General features: G+C 37.5%; 1 protein-coding gene across 1 annotated transcript in view; it reads left to right on the top strand.

Moving 5' to 3' along the window:
* Nucleotides 1-17330, top strand: part of LOC140162794 (GATOR2 complex protein WDR24-like) — a 31205-nt gene extending 13875 nt beyond the window's left edge. The window contains 9 exon segments of the mRNA XM_072186095.1: nt 1065-1177; nt 1614-1737; nt 3505-3835; nt 4702-4755; nt 6808-6961; nt 7571-7673; nt 8094-8179; nt 11719-11831; nt 16014-17330. Coding sequence (XP_072042196.1) covers nt 1065-1177; nt 1614-1737; nt 3505-3835; nt 4702-4755; nt 6808-6961; nt 7571-7673; nt 8094-8179; nt 11719-11831; nt 16014-16149 — 1214 coding nt within the window. The 3' untranslated portion in view covers nt 16150-17330.
* Nucleotides 17331-18479: the final 1149 nt, after the last annotated feature.

Below are 18479 nucleotides of genomic sequence, written 5' to 3'. Positions count from 1 at the left end.
CTTAGCTCTAGCAGCTAAATCAGCCCTCGCAAGTAAACCACGCTGACAACGCAGATGCGCTGCTTTTTAAACGGTGGTGAACAACCGTGAAACATGAATGAAACCCTTTCAACAACAAAAACAATTGTCTAATTCACATGGTTATTTCATGAGGAATGTCAGTCAATCATTGCCACTCAGCCTTACAAAAATATCAGTGATATCAGCAATAAAACTACAGAATAAAACAGCAATGTTCAGCTGCACGCTACCTTCAAAATACTGAATTCATCTTGTAAGGTCTCATGCATGACGAATTTTACGCGCTTACGTGTTATGTGCTAGTGTAAAAGTGTGGATTCATCAAGTATTAACAACAGTTGGCTCCTGTACAAAGGTATAGGAATAGTTGTTAAATCTTCTATCGGCCCATGTTGCTAGACTAATTCCAATCAGCCGTCTACACTTCGCATGTACTGTGTATATGCTTCGTAGTGACGACTGATTATCTTACAGCCAATATCATGACGGACTTCTGAAAACTATTCAATGCGATTTTGGTTGTTCGCCGTAGCGCGACTGACTAGCGGCGCCGTGTACCGCGCATCGCTGTACCGCTCCGCTGTGACAAGATCGCGCTCTGAACTTCTAAAAACAACAAACTCGGTCAAAAGGTCAATTTGGACATAACTGCGATGCTCTATGCCACAGGAATCCTGTTGCAGAATCCGTCACTTTTTTTCCACGTAGTTTTCTCAGTCGTCAATCCAGACGGTTGACGACTGAGGGCAGCAGTCTACCATGTTGCACTGCATAGCAAATCAGTGCAGGGAAGAAATGCATTGTGGGAAGTGTAGGATATCTTCTCTGGTTTTGAATAGCCATAATGTTATTAAATAAGTGTTTGACTTACTGTTTTGGCACTTAATTTGGAAAATCAGTTGTATTTTGCCTTGTGGAGGCCATAGCGTATATAAACATCGATCAGTATTGTGTATGCTTCCTAGCCTATAAATTCATCCCAGGTATTTTTAAAACCAATGTAGGCTATTTTAATAATTAAATAAACTCTCTTTTTTTTTTTTTTTATTCCGACCAATTTTGCGAGATGGCAAAGCACTACCAGTTGACAGGTCGGCCATTTGCAGAATTATGCTAACATAATGCAAAGGTGGCTCATGGCTTAGGAGCATATCAGGTAGGTATGCAGTCTTGATATGGGCTTGGGAGAAACATCTCTGATTGGGTCATTTTTTAACACACAGATTTTGATGTTGCAATTATTTATTTTCTTGGCTTATCACCCAGGGTTCGAATTTGTTTAAAAAATTTGTGTAGCAGTTTTTGGCTAATTCCTCATAATCAGGATACTTCCATATACTAAAGCAAATGCAAAATTGGGTAGCAGTTACTTCAAAATGTGGAGCATACTGCTATGCGATACAGCTGAATTCGAACCCTGTTATCACCTCACTGAAGATGTTTCTGTTCTTGTGGGAAATTGAGCTAGCTTCAAATTCCTCTGGACGATTCTAAAATGGTTTATAAATGTGTGTCTTGGGCCATAGTGATCAGTGGCGCTCTGTAACAGCAGTTATTCAATTGCCCTGTAATTCTGTGGCTTTTTTTTGCAGGTTGCTCAGACATGGAACATGTTGAGGTTGTTCTACTCTGATAGCCGAGCTCCATCGCGCATGTACAGCAAACCTATGTCATCCATATCCGACACGTCCAATAAACCATCGGACACAGAAAAGAGTAAGTATTTTTTTGAAAACCTGCCAAGTTACTTCAATAACAGAGTTGTATAGACTGATGCCTTGGGTCATCAATGTTCTGGGTTGACCACTGAGATACCTTTGGATCAATTTTGTGTCAGACTCACCATCAGAAACTGGAGTTCTGTACATCATCATCATCATCATCAGTCGGCTGCGGAGCTGGCGACTACAAGCTTTCTCCAACTAGTGCGATCTTGGGCAAGCGAAACAATTTTGTTTGGCTGCAACATCCCATCATTTTGTTTGACATACATTAGTTATTTGACACATAATTTTACAACACAGAAACATGGGCCCATTGGCAGCTGGGCTGTGCTGTTGTGAAAAGAGTGAAATGAAATCCATCAAAACAGGCATTTACGGTTTACATCTAGATTTTGTTTGTTTGTTATAGAAGTACATAAATATAAAAAAAAGAACATGAATTAATGGCATAACTTTGAGAGGGAACAGCAGAGTTAATTCAGTCATATCTGTGATTGTTTTTCTTCAAATTTACAAAGAAGTTGAACCAAAGAATTTGATTCTTTGTCGAAACTGATGTTTGCCTATCTATTTTGTAAATATAGTAAGAAATTATAATGAAACCATCACTAGATACAGTGCTCAACTATAAAATATAGGAGCGAAATATATTATTATTATACTAGTGAAATTACTACATCATAATACAAATTTGTTTCAGATGGATGGTTTTACCCATCCACACTCGCCAGTTGCAATGTGTAAAATGACAAAGAATATGTCTTGAGTTTTGATGCGCGCAAGAAGAGGAATTAACGCAGCAGCGTGATCTTAAAGTTGGCGCAACACAACACGCGTCTTAAATGCGTATCCATGTCTGGGCCTACTTATTGCTAAACATGCTAAAAGAGCGACTTATTTATAGTTACACAGTAAATGTTTTTTTCCATGCCTGCAGCCACTTGCTAGTTCGTTTCTGTGGTTCAAGGTTGACATTTGTGGTTTAGTTATAATAAAGTATTTCTCAGTAATGCATAGATTGCAGTTTTTGCTGCTGGTAGAGTACGATTTACTGCAAAAACAAATTGTGCCCTCTTGATGGAAATTGCTTGATATCGGGAGTAATATATCAAGCGACGGTCACAAGGGCAGACAACCGCAAGGAAGAGACATATGTTGGACTTACAGAAGGCCCATTTAAAACAAGATTCAATGTCCATAACAGTACCTTCAAAAATGTAAATCAAAGATATACGCCACCGCTCTGAGCAACTACATCTGGAGCCTTAATGATAAGAAAGTATCATATTCCATCAAATGGAGAATTATTGCTCGAAGTAAATCGTACTCTACCAGCAGCAAAAACTGCAATCTATGCATTACTGAGAAATACTTTATTATAACTAAACCACAAATGTCAACCTTGAACCACAGAAACGAACTAGCAAGTGGCTGCAGGCATAGAAAAAAACATTTACTGTGTAACTATAAATAAGTCGCTCTTTTAGCGTGTTTAGCAATAAGTAGGCCCAGACATGGATACGCATTTAAGACGCCAGATTGTGTTGGCGTAACTTTAAGATACGCTGCTGCGTTAATTCCTCTTATGCTGCTGCATCAAAACTCAAGACATATTCTTTGTCATTTTACACATTGCAACTGACGAGTGTGGATGGGTAAAACCATCCATACGAAACAAATTTGTATTGCGATGTAGTAATTTCACTAGTATAATAATAATATATTTTGTAAATATATGTATTTTTCACAAATTTTCCAGCTCCAGATGCACCCATGGCAACCAACCACGACAGACCGTCATTTTCTCAGCAACCAAGCACAACAGATCCGACAGCAGAATCTACTGCAGGTGGACAGACGGACGACAATGATTCAGTCATCAGCGACAGCGAGTTACCCTTCAACAAACAGCGCCACCGATCGCAAGAAGGTCCGGGAGATGAGCCCAGGGAATTCTGGGAATATACAGAACACGATGATGCAGAGGATATGGAGGAGCATGGGTACTCAGCCGGGGTGGGGATGGGTATGAATGAAAATTGGACATTGCCAACAGAAGCTTTCCAACAAAGACAGGAAATTATTGACAGGTATAAATGGCCAGGTTCTAATTTCACTTTTTTTCAGCTTTTATTTTCCCTGGCTGAACTAAGACAATCAATGACAAATTAGCTGGCCCTAGTTATATTTAACCACACCTCTATATTTGTGGTAGCCTTGTAGCCACTGATCACACAAATTAGTTGCAAATTTGAAACATCTATGTAATTTCTATGTAGTTGTGGTGTTTCGTGCATATTCATGAAGGTTGATTGTTCTCTCACACGTTAGGAATTACGCAAGATGTTGGTTACCCACATGCATTTACACAAATGATAATGCAGTTGTTCTTTGGAACATATGCAGCCACAGATGCAGTGTAAAAATTAGGGATTCAATCATGTTTCACCATTGTTCATCACCGATTAACAACGATGCGTCCGCGTCGTCTGACGCGAGTTGTTAATCGGTGAAACATGATTGAATCCCTTTCAACAACGAAACAAGCTAAAGATATCCAAAGATTCTTTCATTCGGAATGTCCGTTTGTCATTGCCACTCAACCTTACAAGAAGATTGCGGTATTTCTCTGTTGATATTAGCAATAAAATTAAAGAATAAAGCGGTATTATTTCATGTATTTAGCTGCTACCGCCAAAGAGATCTCGTTTATGTTTACGCATACATTCCAGACATGACGAATTTTACGCGCTCATGCATAACGCGTACGCGTAACCTTGCGTTCGCGTTATACGCTACTGGACTGTGGATTCATCACGGCTTAACAACGCTTGGCTCCTGTACAAAAGTATAGGAATAGTTGTTGAATTTGTCTTGTGCACTTCATGGTACAATAATGGTCCTCATTAACAAATAAGGCATGACTTTTATTCATTATATATTTTTTTATTTTCAGACCACCGTCCCCAGACCAAACTCAAGACAGAGCTCGTGCAGATTCACCTTCCAGGTAAGTTTTAAAATATAAAAAATGTTTTGTGCATAAATTTGACAATTTTTATTGAAACATTGACTTCTCAGAGTTCACTTTTGACCATATCGCACAATGTTTCAAAAAATGAACATTTTTAGTAAAGGCCTTGAAGCCATTTCGGGGGGGATCATTGGGTGTAAGCTGATGAAAAAGGGGGTCATTGGGTGACAGATTTGCAAAAAGTCCACTTTTCAGAGCGAATGTTAAAATGTTCGTAGCCAACAGGGACCGAATAAGTCTTTAACTGTTCAGTATTAGCTCGAAAGGTTAAATGTTAGGGGGTGGCTGAAAGTCCAAAAATACGGAAATGTTTTGCTGCAACTTTTAAACATGTTTCTTACATGTTTTATAGGCCTACTATTATAACCCGGAATTGAAACGTTTTCTAGCAACCTTTTCTAACCTTAATGTTTTATGTTTGTTGGGATAAAGTTAAAATCAATCATTCTGTCACGAGCTGTTTCAAAAGTAATCTGAGGGATTGAGTGAGTAGGCCTAACAACATTATCACAGGTCTGGATAATTATGTTTATCATGCTAACATGATCATTACTTTACTGGATGAATAATCTACACCAAGACACCATGATTATCATCACTGTTTACCATGTTTACCAACCACTCCCGTTTACTAACCGCTCCCGTTTACTCAACTAGCGGGGACCCGCGCAAAGCGCGGGTCTCCCGCTAGTTTTTATTGAAAGCTGATGTTACCATAAGATTCCTTGACCCATTTCTATTCCAAATAATGTATAGTTTCATATACTTTGGACTTTTTTTTGTCAAAAAAGGCTCATGTTCTCTTCCATTGCTCTCCCCTGAAGGACCCCTGAAGTAGTACATTTACAAGTTATGGAAGTTCTATGAATGAATTCTTATGTCATATATATAAAAAAATGGATTGCAGGCTACAGTTTGAGATCCATTGCTCTAGATTATTATGGGGTGATGCTCCAAGAGGTTTTGTGTGTGTTTTGGCTGTTGTAACAAACACAGTGTTTTTTTTTTATTTTGCACCATTTTCTGCTGTATTTTCTGCCCAGCCTCAGCTTGAAAAGAAAATGTGACATACATTTTATACTTCCAAAAAACCTTGTTTGCTATTATAGTTATATTGCATTTAGACTATGCCATAGTCGTATTAATCATGATGAACGCATTCAGTTGAACTCGAAATTATACTGATATTTATTACATCAAAATACTAGTATAAAATGGTTATGAAAAAGTTTATATAATAATTATATTTGTGACAGTAAAAGTAAAGTATATGTAGGCTTATATTATTGAATGCAACATATCATAATGGCATAACCATAATGGCACTTCAATACTGAACAATTCTAATTTTAGAATCTGCCAGTTTGTTACAAGTTAAAAATCGACTATGGACTTTCACTTTTAAGCAGAACTTTACCCCGGGACTTCGTTCTCTAAAATACACTGTCAATCATACTTGTTTATCAATCAAATCTAACCACAAGACTAAGCATGGTGGTACAATACGCGCTAGATGCTTACGTTCATCCAACAACTTTCGCTCCAGCACAAAAGTGCCGCATTCCATAGATAGATGTGTACCATGTATAGTTAATGGTAATGGTACGTGTCGGGAGGATTTAAACAATAACGAGATCTGTGCGACCAATCACAAGCCAGATTCATTTAAAGATGCATTACATCATGACCAATTTTAGTTTTTTTAATTTTAGAAATTGGCCTAACTCTCCATAGAGTCTTGTGTTAAAAATGTTAACCGCAAGTCCAAGTCAGTAGTCCACTTGGGAAGCTAACAAACAGAGGGAGTAGGGTAACTGAAGATCAGATGTGAAAATCTATCAATTGTGCACAAATAATTGAATCAGAGTTTTAAGCTTAAATGTAATAGCCAGAGTATGCACAATTGGCAAGTGGACTAAGTCTATATTGCATTTTGATTTCATTATTTTTTTAAATAAATTTTTCTATTTTTTAAAAATATATATTTCACCTATTAATTTGACCTTATTGTGTTTGTTTTGATTTCAGTCAACTTGTGGACCTAGATTCTGATGTTCCTGGCACACAGCTCCTGACAGCTCCATCCACCAATCCTTCTGTTACCAATCAGTTTATTGATTTCCAATTCTGTATTAAATTTGCACCAATCATATTAGAAATGCTGGAATACTATGCAGACCAGGTAACTACATCACTAACATACTACAGGAAAATTGCTAATTTCGTGTTCATTGTGGAACCCCTCGGTACGCCAGTAACTTTGCGGGTAGCAACACGAGGGCGTACAGCAGTAGAGCTGCAATAGCGTTTGTGCAATAACAGGCATTCGTGTATGCGTCCTTTGCTGTATACGCCACATGTACATGGTGGGATAGTTATACGATGAACACAAATGAACTAATTTTCCTATTGTATCAATGGCATACATGACTAGACATTGGTGTCGACGACATAACAAACATTCCAATATGTCAAAAAACAAAATGGGGTGTGATCAGATCAATAGCCTCATCTCTCCCACTTTATCCTATGAAAATGGACATATTTGGAGAAGAAAGCTCATTTGTTTCTCATAATCCTGGTGAAATTTCAGGCCTAATCTTGGGAGATGTGTGTTCTTAATTTGAATTTGTTGTCAATTTTTGCTTTCTTAACATGCTGGGTCGATTTTTGAGTTATTAGCCATTAGTAGCAGGGACACTGCTGTAGTGCTGCTGATAACCAAGTATTTTCAATGAGGTGCATAACAAGTCTTTAAATATGTTTCTGTTATTTCTATTTTATTTGATAGGGTGATGTGCAAACATCTGTGTCCATCATTGTAGTGTTAGGGGATAGAATACAGAAAGAAATCAACTTGGATACTCAAGAACATTGGTTTATGTCTTATATAGGTAGGTGCAAGGTAAAACATACAGTACCCATCCATACACATGTAGATCAATTTTCAAAGAAATTTGGACCCTATACCAAAAATCAAAATTTTAGCCAAATGTAATGCAAATTGCTTAAGTTTTTACAACTTTCCCATTTTTTTGGCAAATTTTGAACATTTTGGATACAATTAGGCAAAATTGGTCTAATTTTGTGGGTGTGTAAAAATCAAGTTTTGCATTGTCTACATTTTGTTTATTTTTTCCAGTTTGTGTGGCCTAGAGAAAAACATTGTTTTTACCAGTGTCTAATTAGTTCTCAAATGTGTTACACTTGTCAATTGGCAGTGGTACAGCCATGTGGATTGGCCATATTGCACTGTGGCATTTTGTTAATACAAGCATTTTAGTAACATGTTTCAACATTTTTTTTCATTTCAGATTTATTGAGTAGGTTTAAATTGTGGTGCATTGCAACTGAAATAGTGAAACTCAGCAACCATCCCAATGTAGGAATGCTCAATCAAGTGAGTAATATAATTAATAAATGTGACCCATCACATCGAAACGGACCACTTCGCGGCAGAAATGGAAATGGAGATTTAAACACTAGGATAAACTGCTGTGTTATAGCTTTAAAATGACACCTTACTTGTTGAAATCAGATACAGTAAAAATATTTTATGAGGCAAAACGAACTTAAATTTCTTTTTATTTTTATATTTTCTCATCATCTTTCATTGTTATCTGCTAATGCAGCCAGCCGCCAGGTGGTCGGGTTTGATGTGATGGGTCACAAATGGTCATATATAAAGGTTTTCACTCATGTTTTGAAATATTGCTAACATTGTGCTCAGTAGACCCTGTATGGAGTACATCGGATGATGAGTTTGAGGGTCTGCAGTTCAAGTCCCCATAGTTTTTCTTTGGGCTTATCTGCGTATGTATATTATGTTTACATTGTAAAATAATGTTTAAAATGTTCTAGCATGCAATAAGTAGTTCTTTCTCCTCATTGTATACCGTAAAATTCCGTCTACAAGCATATATGGTCGAATCCAACGAATAGTGTACACGGCATGTTCAGGGCCATAACTTAAAAGTATTCATCAATTGGCATTCGTTTTTTGTATTGTGTTTATTCGCCTTGATCATACGCTTCGCGCCATATATAATAAGACCCCCTTCTGTGAAAAACTTAGACACAGAGACCCCAAAACATGCTATTTTTACCCATTTTTTCAAAATATTTCTTAAAGTATTTTTAAAAACATCTAAATCAGTTATGAAAAGAAGTCATTGGATTGAATCTAAATTGATTTCCTGAAAGGTGTGTATTCAAAGATTGCCTGTTCAATTTTTCACATATTTGTACATAATTATGAATTTTTTTTGATTTTTTTTGAGTGTTATTTTTTTACATTATTTACTAATTCTATTTTTTATTGCACTAGATATATCTTTAAAAAATTGAAATCACTAATAAATGCGCAATTGATACAAGCTTTGATATGTCCAATACTCAAATGCATTGCATTCGGACATCTTTATTATTGTGTTTAGCTACCAGAAATTCTAAATGGCACAAAGGTAGGTTTGGTAAAAAATATGCATTACCTCCGAATACATGTTAAAAGCAGTGCCATTTCCACAAAGTGAGAGAATAGTAAACAATAGTTAAGCAATAGGTGCAGGGTAATACACTCTTTATTTCTACCAAGTTTCAATAACCTGCGTTTAAATATTTCGTAATATAAAGTATTCGTAGGTAAATTTCGGTAACCGAATGTTACCTACGAATACACTTTGACATCATGACAGTATTGTGAAACACCGCCATTCATGCCAATGCCCATATTGGTACATAACGAAGGCCTGTATGTTTGCTATCAAATCATATGTCAATGAAAGTTGCGAATTCACATACATGCCCACCATGCAAAACTGAATACGGCTTAATTGGTGAAAAATATGTACTGAAATAGACGACGGTCTGCTCATTTGAAAGAAAAATCAGATTCAAAGAAGATTAGAAGGGGATAAATACTTAGATTTGTCAACTGTCATGTGTGCTTCATTTTAAATGTTTACCGACCTTCTGGTTTCTTAGTAATTTGTGTCCAAATTGATTTATTCGAAGGTAACTTTTGACGTTTTCGCTAAGGTTACCTACGAATACCATGGAAAAAACGACTGTTCTCATTGTCTCATGATCTAGACAACGCATTGATGGACCCTGGTATAAAGCTAATTGTAGTTGCCCTCAAACGAAAGGCCACAAGACGTAACTGACTCCAAGATGGACTTCACAAGTCTGCAATAACGGTTTTAAGCGATTTGTGTGCAATTAAGCAAATTAAAGTCACTTTAGTGCCTTTGTTTCTTACTTCAATCCTCTTTCAACCGTTGTGAACCGACATTATTAATACATGATAGGGTCTAAAGTATCAATAAACGCACATAAAGAAAATAATACACTCAAAGTGCTTTATAAAATGAAGTTTTGATTGCGATATCCACCAAAAGTCTAATTCTTACCTACAAATACTGAAATGTTACTTACGAATACAGCATAATACATGACATGTGTAATGAAGTGTCCCTACCAATGGAAATTGATCAAAAACTTTAAGCGGTACCCCAGGACACTATTATTACCCATATACGGATTCGTTCAGCAATTATTTATTATGTAAAATTGCTGATTAACTACTTTTGATTAAAAAATTTTGATCTAAGGTAATAGCATTTATTCATTTGGACGTACCATCTGAAAGGGATCTAAAAACTGCCATTTTATTAATTCATTACCATAATAGCAAAATTTAAACCTATAAACTCAATATAGATATTGTTAAATCGCTCATGTTACCTACTGAATACCGGGTTTCTTCACCTTTTCATTGTATAAAGCGTTAGGTGTATGCGTATAATTCCTAATATTCTTGAAAACATATATCATACTCGTTCTTATACAATGTGTAAATTGATTCATACTCATTTGATAAATAAAATACAGAAACTGACCTAAACTTCATTTTCAAAAATAAACTAGCATAAATTGACTAAGATCATATTGATCGCGTTATAAAAATAAAAACAAATATTTTCCTGACACCCTGTGGCCTACATTACACGAAAAAAAGCGTTAATGGGAATATTCCATTTGTTTTAGGTTGATTAGTATTGCGATAGTGAAAGCATCCTAGTGGTATTCGTAGGTAACATTGGGTTTTGATATCACATTTACTATCACATGTCCTGGATTTATTTTTCAAGATTAGTAATGGCACTTTTGGTTCCTATAAGGCCAATATGTCATCAATCAATGGGCAAAAGGAAAAAATTGTGGAGACATTTTTATTTCGGACTAAGAGGCAGACACTCTCAACAAAAAGCGTTATTTGGAGTTTGAGCAACTATATTACTGATAAAGGCGGTTGTACAAACATGTATATTTGTAAGACCAATCTATTGCAATGTTTTTGAGAAGAATATTGGCCTTTCATATCTTTCGTTAAAAAAAACCTCGTTTAGAGGCATATATGCTTCTAGACGGAATTCTATGGTATTAAAATAATAAGAATTACGGTTAAGAATCATAATCTTGATCTTCTTTGGTGATGATTGAATGTTTCTCTGTTTCCTTGTTTCCATGTACGATACATAAACCTCTTGACTGAAGAGGTTCATCAGGTCTGTTGATTAATCAGCTAATTAAAGTTCTTTGCCAAGACCAAAGGAAAAACTTACGTTTTCTGCTGACAGTTTAGCCAGAAACCTTCTCAAAAAGCTTTCTCAAAGCGATTGATGTTGTTATTGATCCATCTGCTTGGAGCGGGAATCCCGGCCGGATGTTATTGTTTTGGCGTGAGAAAACCGCAGGGGTTCCCGCTCCATGCAGATGGATTAATAACACCATCAATCGCTTTGAGAAAGCCAGAAGCTTTCTGGCGAAACTGTCAGCAGAAAAACGTAAGTTTTTCCTTTGGTCTTGGCAAAGAACTTTAATTAGCACATAAACCTCTTTCCTGCATTTCAAGCAATGTTTTTTTTTCATTAACAGCAATCCACCACCATACATACCAAGTGCAATAGATGTAATAAGCAGCTAGACAAGGTCTCCTGGGCATGCTCATCAGGCAAATGTACCTCACTCACTAATACATGCTCAGTATGGTAAGTGCAATAGATGTAATAAGCAGATAGACAAAGTCTCCTGGGCATGCTCATCAGGCAAATGTACCTCACTCACTAATACATGCTCAGTATGGTAAGTGCAATAGATGTAATAAGCAGCTAGACAAAGTCTCCTGGGCATGCTCATCAGGCAAATGTACCTCACTCACTAATACATGCTCAGTATGGTAAGTGCAATAGATGTAATAAGCAGCTAGACAAAGTCTCCTGGGCATGCTCATCAGGCAAATGTACCTCACTCACTAATACATGCTCAGTATGGTAAGTGCAATAGATGTAATAAGCAGCTAGACAAAGTCTCCTGGGCATGCTCATCAGGCAAATGTACCTCACTCACTAATACATGCTCAGTATGGTAAGTGCAATAGATGTAATAGGCAGCTAGACAAAGTCTCCTGGGCATGCTCATCAGGCAAATGTACCTCACTCACTAATACATGCTCAGTATGGTAAGTGCAATAGATGTAATAAGCAGCTAGACAAAGTCTCCTGGGCATGCTCATCAGGCAAATGTACCTCACTCACTAATACATGCTCTGTATGGTAAGTGCAAAAGATGGATAGGCTCAGTATGGTAAGTGCAATAGATGTAATAAGCAGCTAGACAAAGTCTCCTGGGCATGCTCATCAGGCAAATGTACCTCACTCACTAATACATGCTCAGTATGGTAAGTGCAATAGATGTAATAGGCAGCTAGACAAAGTCTCCTGGGCATGCTCATCAGGCAAATGTACCTCACTCACTAATACATGCTCAGTATGGTAAGTGCAATAGATGTAATAAGCAGCTAGACAAAGTCTCCTGGGCATGCTCATCAGGCAAATGTACCTCACTCACTAATACATGCTCTGTATGGTAAGTGCAAAAGATGGATAGGCTCAGTATGGTAAGTGCAATAGATGTAATAAGCAGCTAGACAAGGTGTCCTGGGCATGCTCATCAGGCAAATGTACCTCACTCACTAATACATGCTCAGTATGGTAAGTGCAATAGATGGATAGACAAAGTCTCCTGGGCATGCTCATCAGGCAAATGTACCTCACTCACTAATACATGCTCAGTATGGTAAGTGCAATAGATGGATAGACAAAGTCTCCTGGGCATGCTCATCAGGCAAATGTACCTCACTCACTAATACATGCTCAGTATGGTAAGTGCAATAGATGTAATAAGCAGCTAGACAAAGTCTCCTGGGCATGCTCATCAGGCAAATGTACCTCACTCACTAATACATGCTCAGTATTGTAAGTGCAATAGATGGATAGACAAAGTCTCCTGGGCATGCTCATCAGGCAAATGTACCTCACTCACTAATACATGCTCAGTATGGTAAGTGCAATAGATGTAATAAGCAGCTAGACAAAGTCTCCTGGGCATGCTCATCAGGCAAATGTACCTCACTCACTAATACATGCTCAGTATGGTAAGTGCAATAGATGTAATAAGCAGCTAGACAAAGTCTCCTGGGCATGCTCATCAGGCAAATGTACCTCACTCACTAATACATGCTCAGTATGGTAAGTGCAATAGATGTAATAAGCAGCTAGACAAAGTGTCCTGGGCATGCTCATCAGGCAAATGTACCTCACTCACTAATACATGCTCTGTATGGTAAGTGCAATAGATGTAATAAGCAGCTAGACAAAGTCTCCTGGGCATGCTCATCAGGCAAATGTACCTCACTCACTAATACATGCTCAGTATGGTAAGTGCAATAGATGTAATAAGCAGCTAGACAAAGTCTCCTGGGCATGCTCATCAGGCAAATGTACCTCACTCACTAATACATGCTCTGTATGGTAAGTGCAATAGATGTAATAAGCAGCTAGACAAAGTGTCCAGGGCATGCTCATCAGGCAAATGTACCTCACTCACTAATACATGCTCAGTATGGTAAGTGCAATAGATGTAATAAGCAGATAGACAAAGTCTCCTGGGCATGCTCATCAGGCAAATGTACCTCACTCACTAATACATGCTCAGTATGGTAAGTGCAATAGATGTAATAAGCAGCTAGACAAAGTCTCCTGGGCATGCTCATCAGGCAAATGTACCTCACTCACTAATACATGCTCAGTATGGTAAGTGCAATAGATGTAATAAGCAGCTAGACAAAGTCTCCTGGGCATGCTCATCAGGCAAATGTACCTCACTCACTAATACATGCTCAGTATGGTAAGTGCAATAGATGAATAATAAGCAGCTAGACAAAGTGTCCTGGGCATGCTCATCAGGCAAATGTACCTCACTCACTAATACATGCTCAGTATGGTAAGTGCAATAGATGTAATAAGCAGCTAGACAAAGTGTCCTGGGCATGCTCATCAGGCAAATGTACCTCACTCACTAATACATGCTCTGTATGGTAAGTGCAATAGATGTAATAAGCAGCAAGACAAAGTCTCCTGGGCATGCTCATCAGGCAAATGTACCTCACTTACTAATACATGCTCAGTATGGTAAGCATATTATAAATACATCAAAAAAAGAAAGTCTCCACTACTTTGATTGGCCATAACCTTAAGGGCTCATATTGAAATACCCTACCACGTTTTCACACAGAAAGAAGGCAGGATTCCCCTCGCTAAGCGCGCGCCTCAGGAAAGCTCGGTCATAAAACGGATGGATTATTATATGCATCAGTGATACACCCTGCCTTTTGAAGTGGTCCATGACCAATGGGAAGATTTACTCTGACTACGGCTCATCGCACAACCCAGGAAAGCGCGCTCCTAATTTAAGTGGCTAATTGCAGTGTTATAATCACACAGGATTTTAACAAAAGAAGGCTAGCACAGGAAAGCTGCAGGATGGTGCACACCTTCCTGTGTAAGGGAATTTCAATATGAGCCCTTACCACAATAAACTTAAAGGCTCATTCAGTGATTTGCTCATCTGGACGATCGTAAAAATCATCAAAATTCAGATTTTGGTACCTTTGTCATTGTCATAAATGTGCTAGAGCCTGCGAGTTGTTCAGTCGAAAGCCCTGTATTTAAGACAAAATAAGACATTTTACATGAATCTGTAATTTAGATACTGACCGTATCTAAATTAGCTACATGTATTTGAATGGGGCTTCAACCGTCAGTACTGCTGTTTTCTTCGTTTTTTGCCAAATTTGTCATTTCAAAAATACCAAATGACAATTTGAATAACTTATCCTTCACTTTTAAGCAATTTATAAACAATTTAAATTTTTCACACTTGCGCTGGGATCACTGAATGGGTCTTTAATGCAACTTATGCATATGTGAAGAATTTTGTTAACTGTGGCAGGGTTGTACATTTTTTTGTACATGTAGCTAGTCCAAGTTGACTGTCGGCTAATTTTACTATCCAATTCATTAATTAGAGCGCAGGCTTGGGACACAATCTTTCTAGTGAACATGAGGGATCTGAGAATAGGCTACGGGAGTATCACCCCCCTTTTTTTGTGCCGGTCGGCCAGCGTCATGCCGGCCAGGCCAGCGTAGCTACAACCCTGAACTTTGTTATGATACCAACCTTGTGTAAAGAATAATCGAGAAATTAATGATTAAATGGAATTTGTTGCAATTCAAAAGGCTTCATTGTCAATTACTGTGTAAAAAGATATGTGTTAATGGGTATCAATCATACATAATACAGTACTGTAAAAGTCAATATTTTCGCGAGAAGATATTTTCGCGATTTTGAAGATTTTGTCAGTTGCGCAAGAAATAAATTTCGCGGTTTTGATATTGATACAATAGAAACCTAATGCAAAAGGTTATTTTCGCGAGTTTTTATTTTCGCGATTTAATGTCCACTCGCGAAATTCGCGAAAATAAAAACCTCGCGAAAATTTCTACTTTTACAGTACATATTGAACAGACAAATGAGTTGTCAGCATTTTGATGCATTTTTAGTAAGTTTTTGGAACAAAAGGTTTTTACATCCATGAAGGATGTACATTTTTGCTACAATTACCGAATATGGTGCAACTTCTAGACTTGAGTCCAGTCCTTGTTTACGGAGCTTAGGGTTAGGGTTTAAGGTTGTGGTAGGGCAGTCTTGAAATAAGACTAGTAGAGTTGCACCCTATTCGGTAATCGGTCCCAATTTTTTGTGAGTTATGAAGTGAGTTGTTACTTTTAAGCTCTATTAAATCAAATTGTTTTTTATTCTTTATTATTCAGTCATCTTCCTGTAAAAGGCTTGTATGCATGGTGTCAAGGATGCTCCCATGGCGGACATATAGAACATATGAAAGAGTGGCTGGAGAAAAACCCAATGTGTCCAACAGGATGTGGTCATTATTGTGAATATACATGAGGTACCTGGTGTCTGGAATGCTCCATTGGAGACCGTATAGAACACGTGAGAACATGCAGCTGTATGTGTGTCCAGCTGGCAGCTGGATTTGAAAAGTGTCATGAATAAACATGAGGTACTTAGTGTCTTATGGACAATATATTACATGAGGTACCTAGTGTCTTATGGAGGATATTCTACATGAATAAACATGAGGTACCTAGTGTGTTATGGAGGATATTCTACATGAATAAACATGAGGTACCTAGTGTCTTATGGAGGATATTCTACATGAATAAACATGAGGTACCTAGTGTCTTATGGAGGATATTCTACATGAATAAACATGAGGTACATAGTGTCTTATGGAGGATATTCTACATGAATAAACATGAGGTACATAGTGTCTTATGGAGGATATTCTACATGAGTAAACATGAGGTACTTAGTGTCTTATGGAGGATATTCTATATGAATAAACATGAGGTACCTAGTGTGTTATGGAGGATACTCTACATGAGTAAACATGAGGTACCTAGTATCTTATAGAAGATACTCTACATGAATAAACATGAGGTACCTAGTGTCTTATGGAGGATATTCTACATGAATAAACATGAGCTACCTAGTGTCTTACGGAGGATATTCTACATGAGTAAACATGAGGTACCTAGTGTCTTATGGAGGATATTCTACATGAATAAACATGAGGTACATAGTGTCTTATGGAGGATATTCTACATGAATAAACATAAGGTACCTAGTGTATAATGGAGGATATTCTACATGAATAAACATGAGGTACTTGGTGTCTTATGGAGGATATTCTATATGAATAAACATGAGGTATCAGTGTCTTATATGGAGGATATTTTACATGAATAAACATGAGTTACCTAGTGTCTTATAGAGGATACTCTACATGAATAAACATGAGGTACCTAGTGTATTATGGAGGATATTCTAAGCATATGTGACACGATCTAGTCCATGAACTTGAGTTATTGAGTTACCATACTATAATTAATACCTTATACAAACATTAGGTTATCATATACTGAAAACACCAAAGGTCTACCATACTTTGTTCAAAAGTTACTAAGTTTTGTGACATCTATTTTCTTATATTTTTACTCCATATTTTTGCCTTTATCTCAATTTCAAATTTATTGCCGTTGGCCTCCATCGACCAGATCGAGTCACATATACACCGATCCGAGAAGCGTTTACTGTATTTGGCCCTCTATTGACGGCAACACAGATGTACCAGAGCGGAGATTTAATTAGTAATTCAATACTCATGATTGTGTATTGAATATCACTGTTGTGTACAATTCCGGGTACAATACTATATAGCACAAAATAAATAATGGATGGAACCCCGACCTCGGGACACGCAGTTTTACATCGGGGACACCGCAGTAATGGCGAAGTCGGATAGGTGTATAAGTGGGATATATCTGTTGTTTCCAACATTGAGTTACCAATGTTGTTAAATTTTGACCGCCGAGAATATTGAAATTTCGATATACTTCCAAAACTGACATCAATAATGAGAATGAGAATCTTTTACTCGCAGTAACTCATATACCGTACATCGGCAGTGGTAATCCAGTCATATGCACACATTTGTCTAAAGAAACCAGATCTGGTTCCTTATACTTTAATATACGTGTGGAACAGATATGATAGTCGTTAGCTAGCGTCTTGAGAAAGAACTGTGCGTCTTGAACTCAAAATCTGACCAAAATTTTGATTTTATATTGCGTTGGTCCTGTATGGACTACAGCGTGCAGGCTATAGCTGCACTCACTACTCCCGTGGAGGCAGTATAAAAGTCGATGACTATTGACCGCAATGTCGTATACAAGCTTACTCACACAGAGAGAAATCAATTACCCAGGCTATTGTCAGTAGCCTTAGTCAGGTCACTCGGCTAAATTATAATTATGCGTCTCATAAGGTCGGAACAAAATGGCCATGCGTGGCTGTGGATTCAACCTACCATGGCGATTTCTGCCATGAAGATATCAGGGCGATGACATTGTGTGCTGAAATGTGAACTTTTGACTGCACTATTGATCATGTTTCAACTTGTAGCACCCAAATGGAACAGAATCATCCACCGTTCGCATAGAATTTGGTCCACTATGAGGAAGATATAGTGCTTCAGGAGGATATTATATGCAGCTGAGCTGTCTATGGATGAAGAGATGTTTATGGGAATTGCTTATTAGCAACAGTTTATTATGAACTTGAACGGAAACTAAATGTTTTTGATAATTCCTAGAAAAATTGTTATGTAAGCTTAAAAATCATGACAAACTATGACTATCGATGACTTCCAGTTC

Source organism: Amphiura filiformis, chromosome 10, assembly GCF_039555335.1.
Source record: "Amphiura filiformis chromosome 10, Afil_fr2py, whole genome shotgun sequence".
Taxonomy (NCBI): Eukaryota; Metazoa; Echinodermata; class Ophiuroidea; order Amphilepidida; family Amphiuridae; genus Amphiura; species Amphiura filiformis.
The sequence above is the reverse complement of the archived record's forward strand: the minus strand, read 5'-3'. Positions and strand labels throughout refer to the sequence as shown.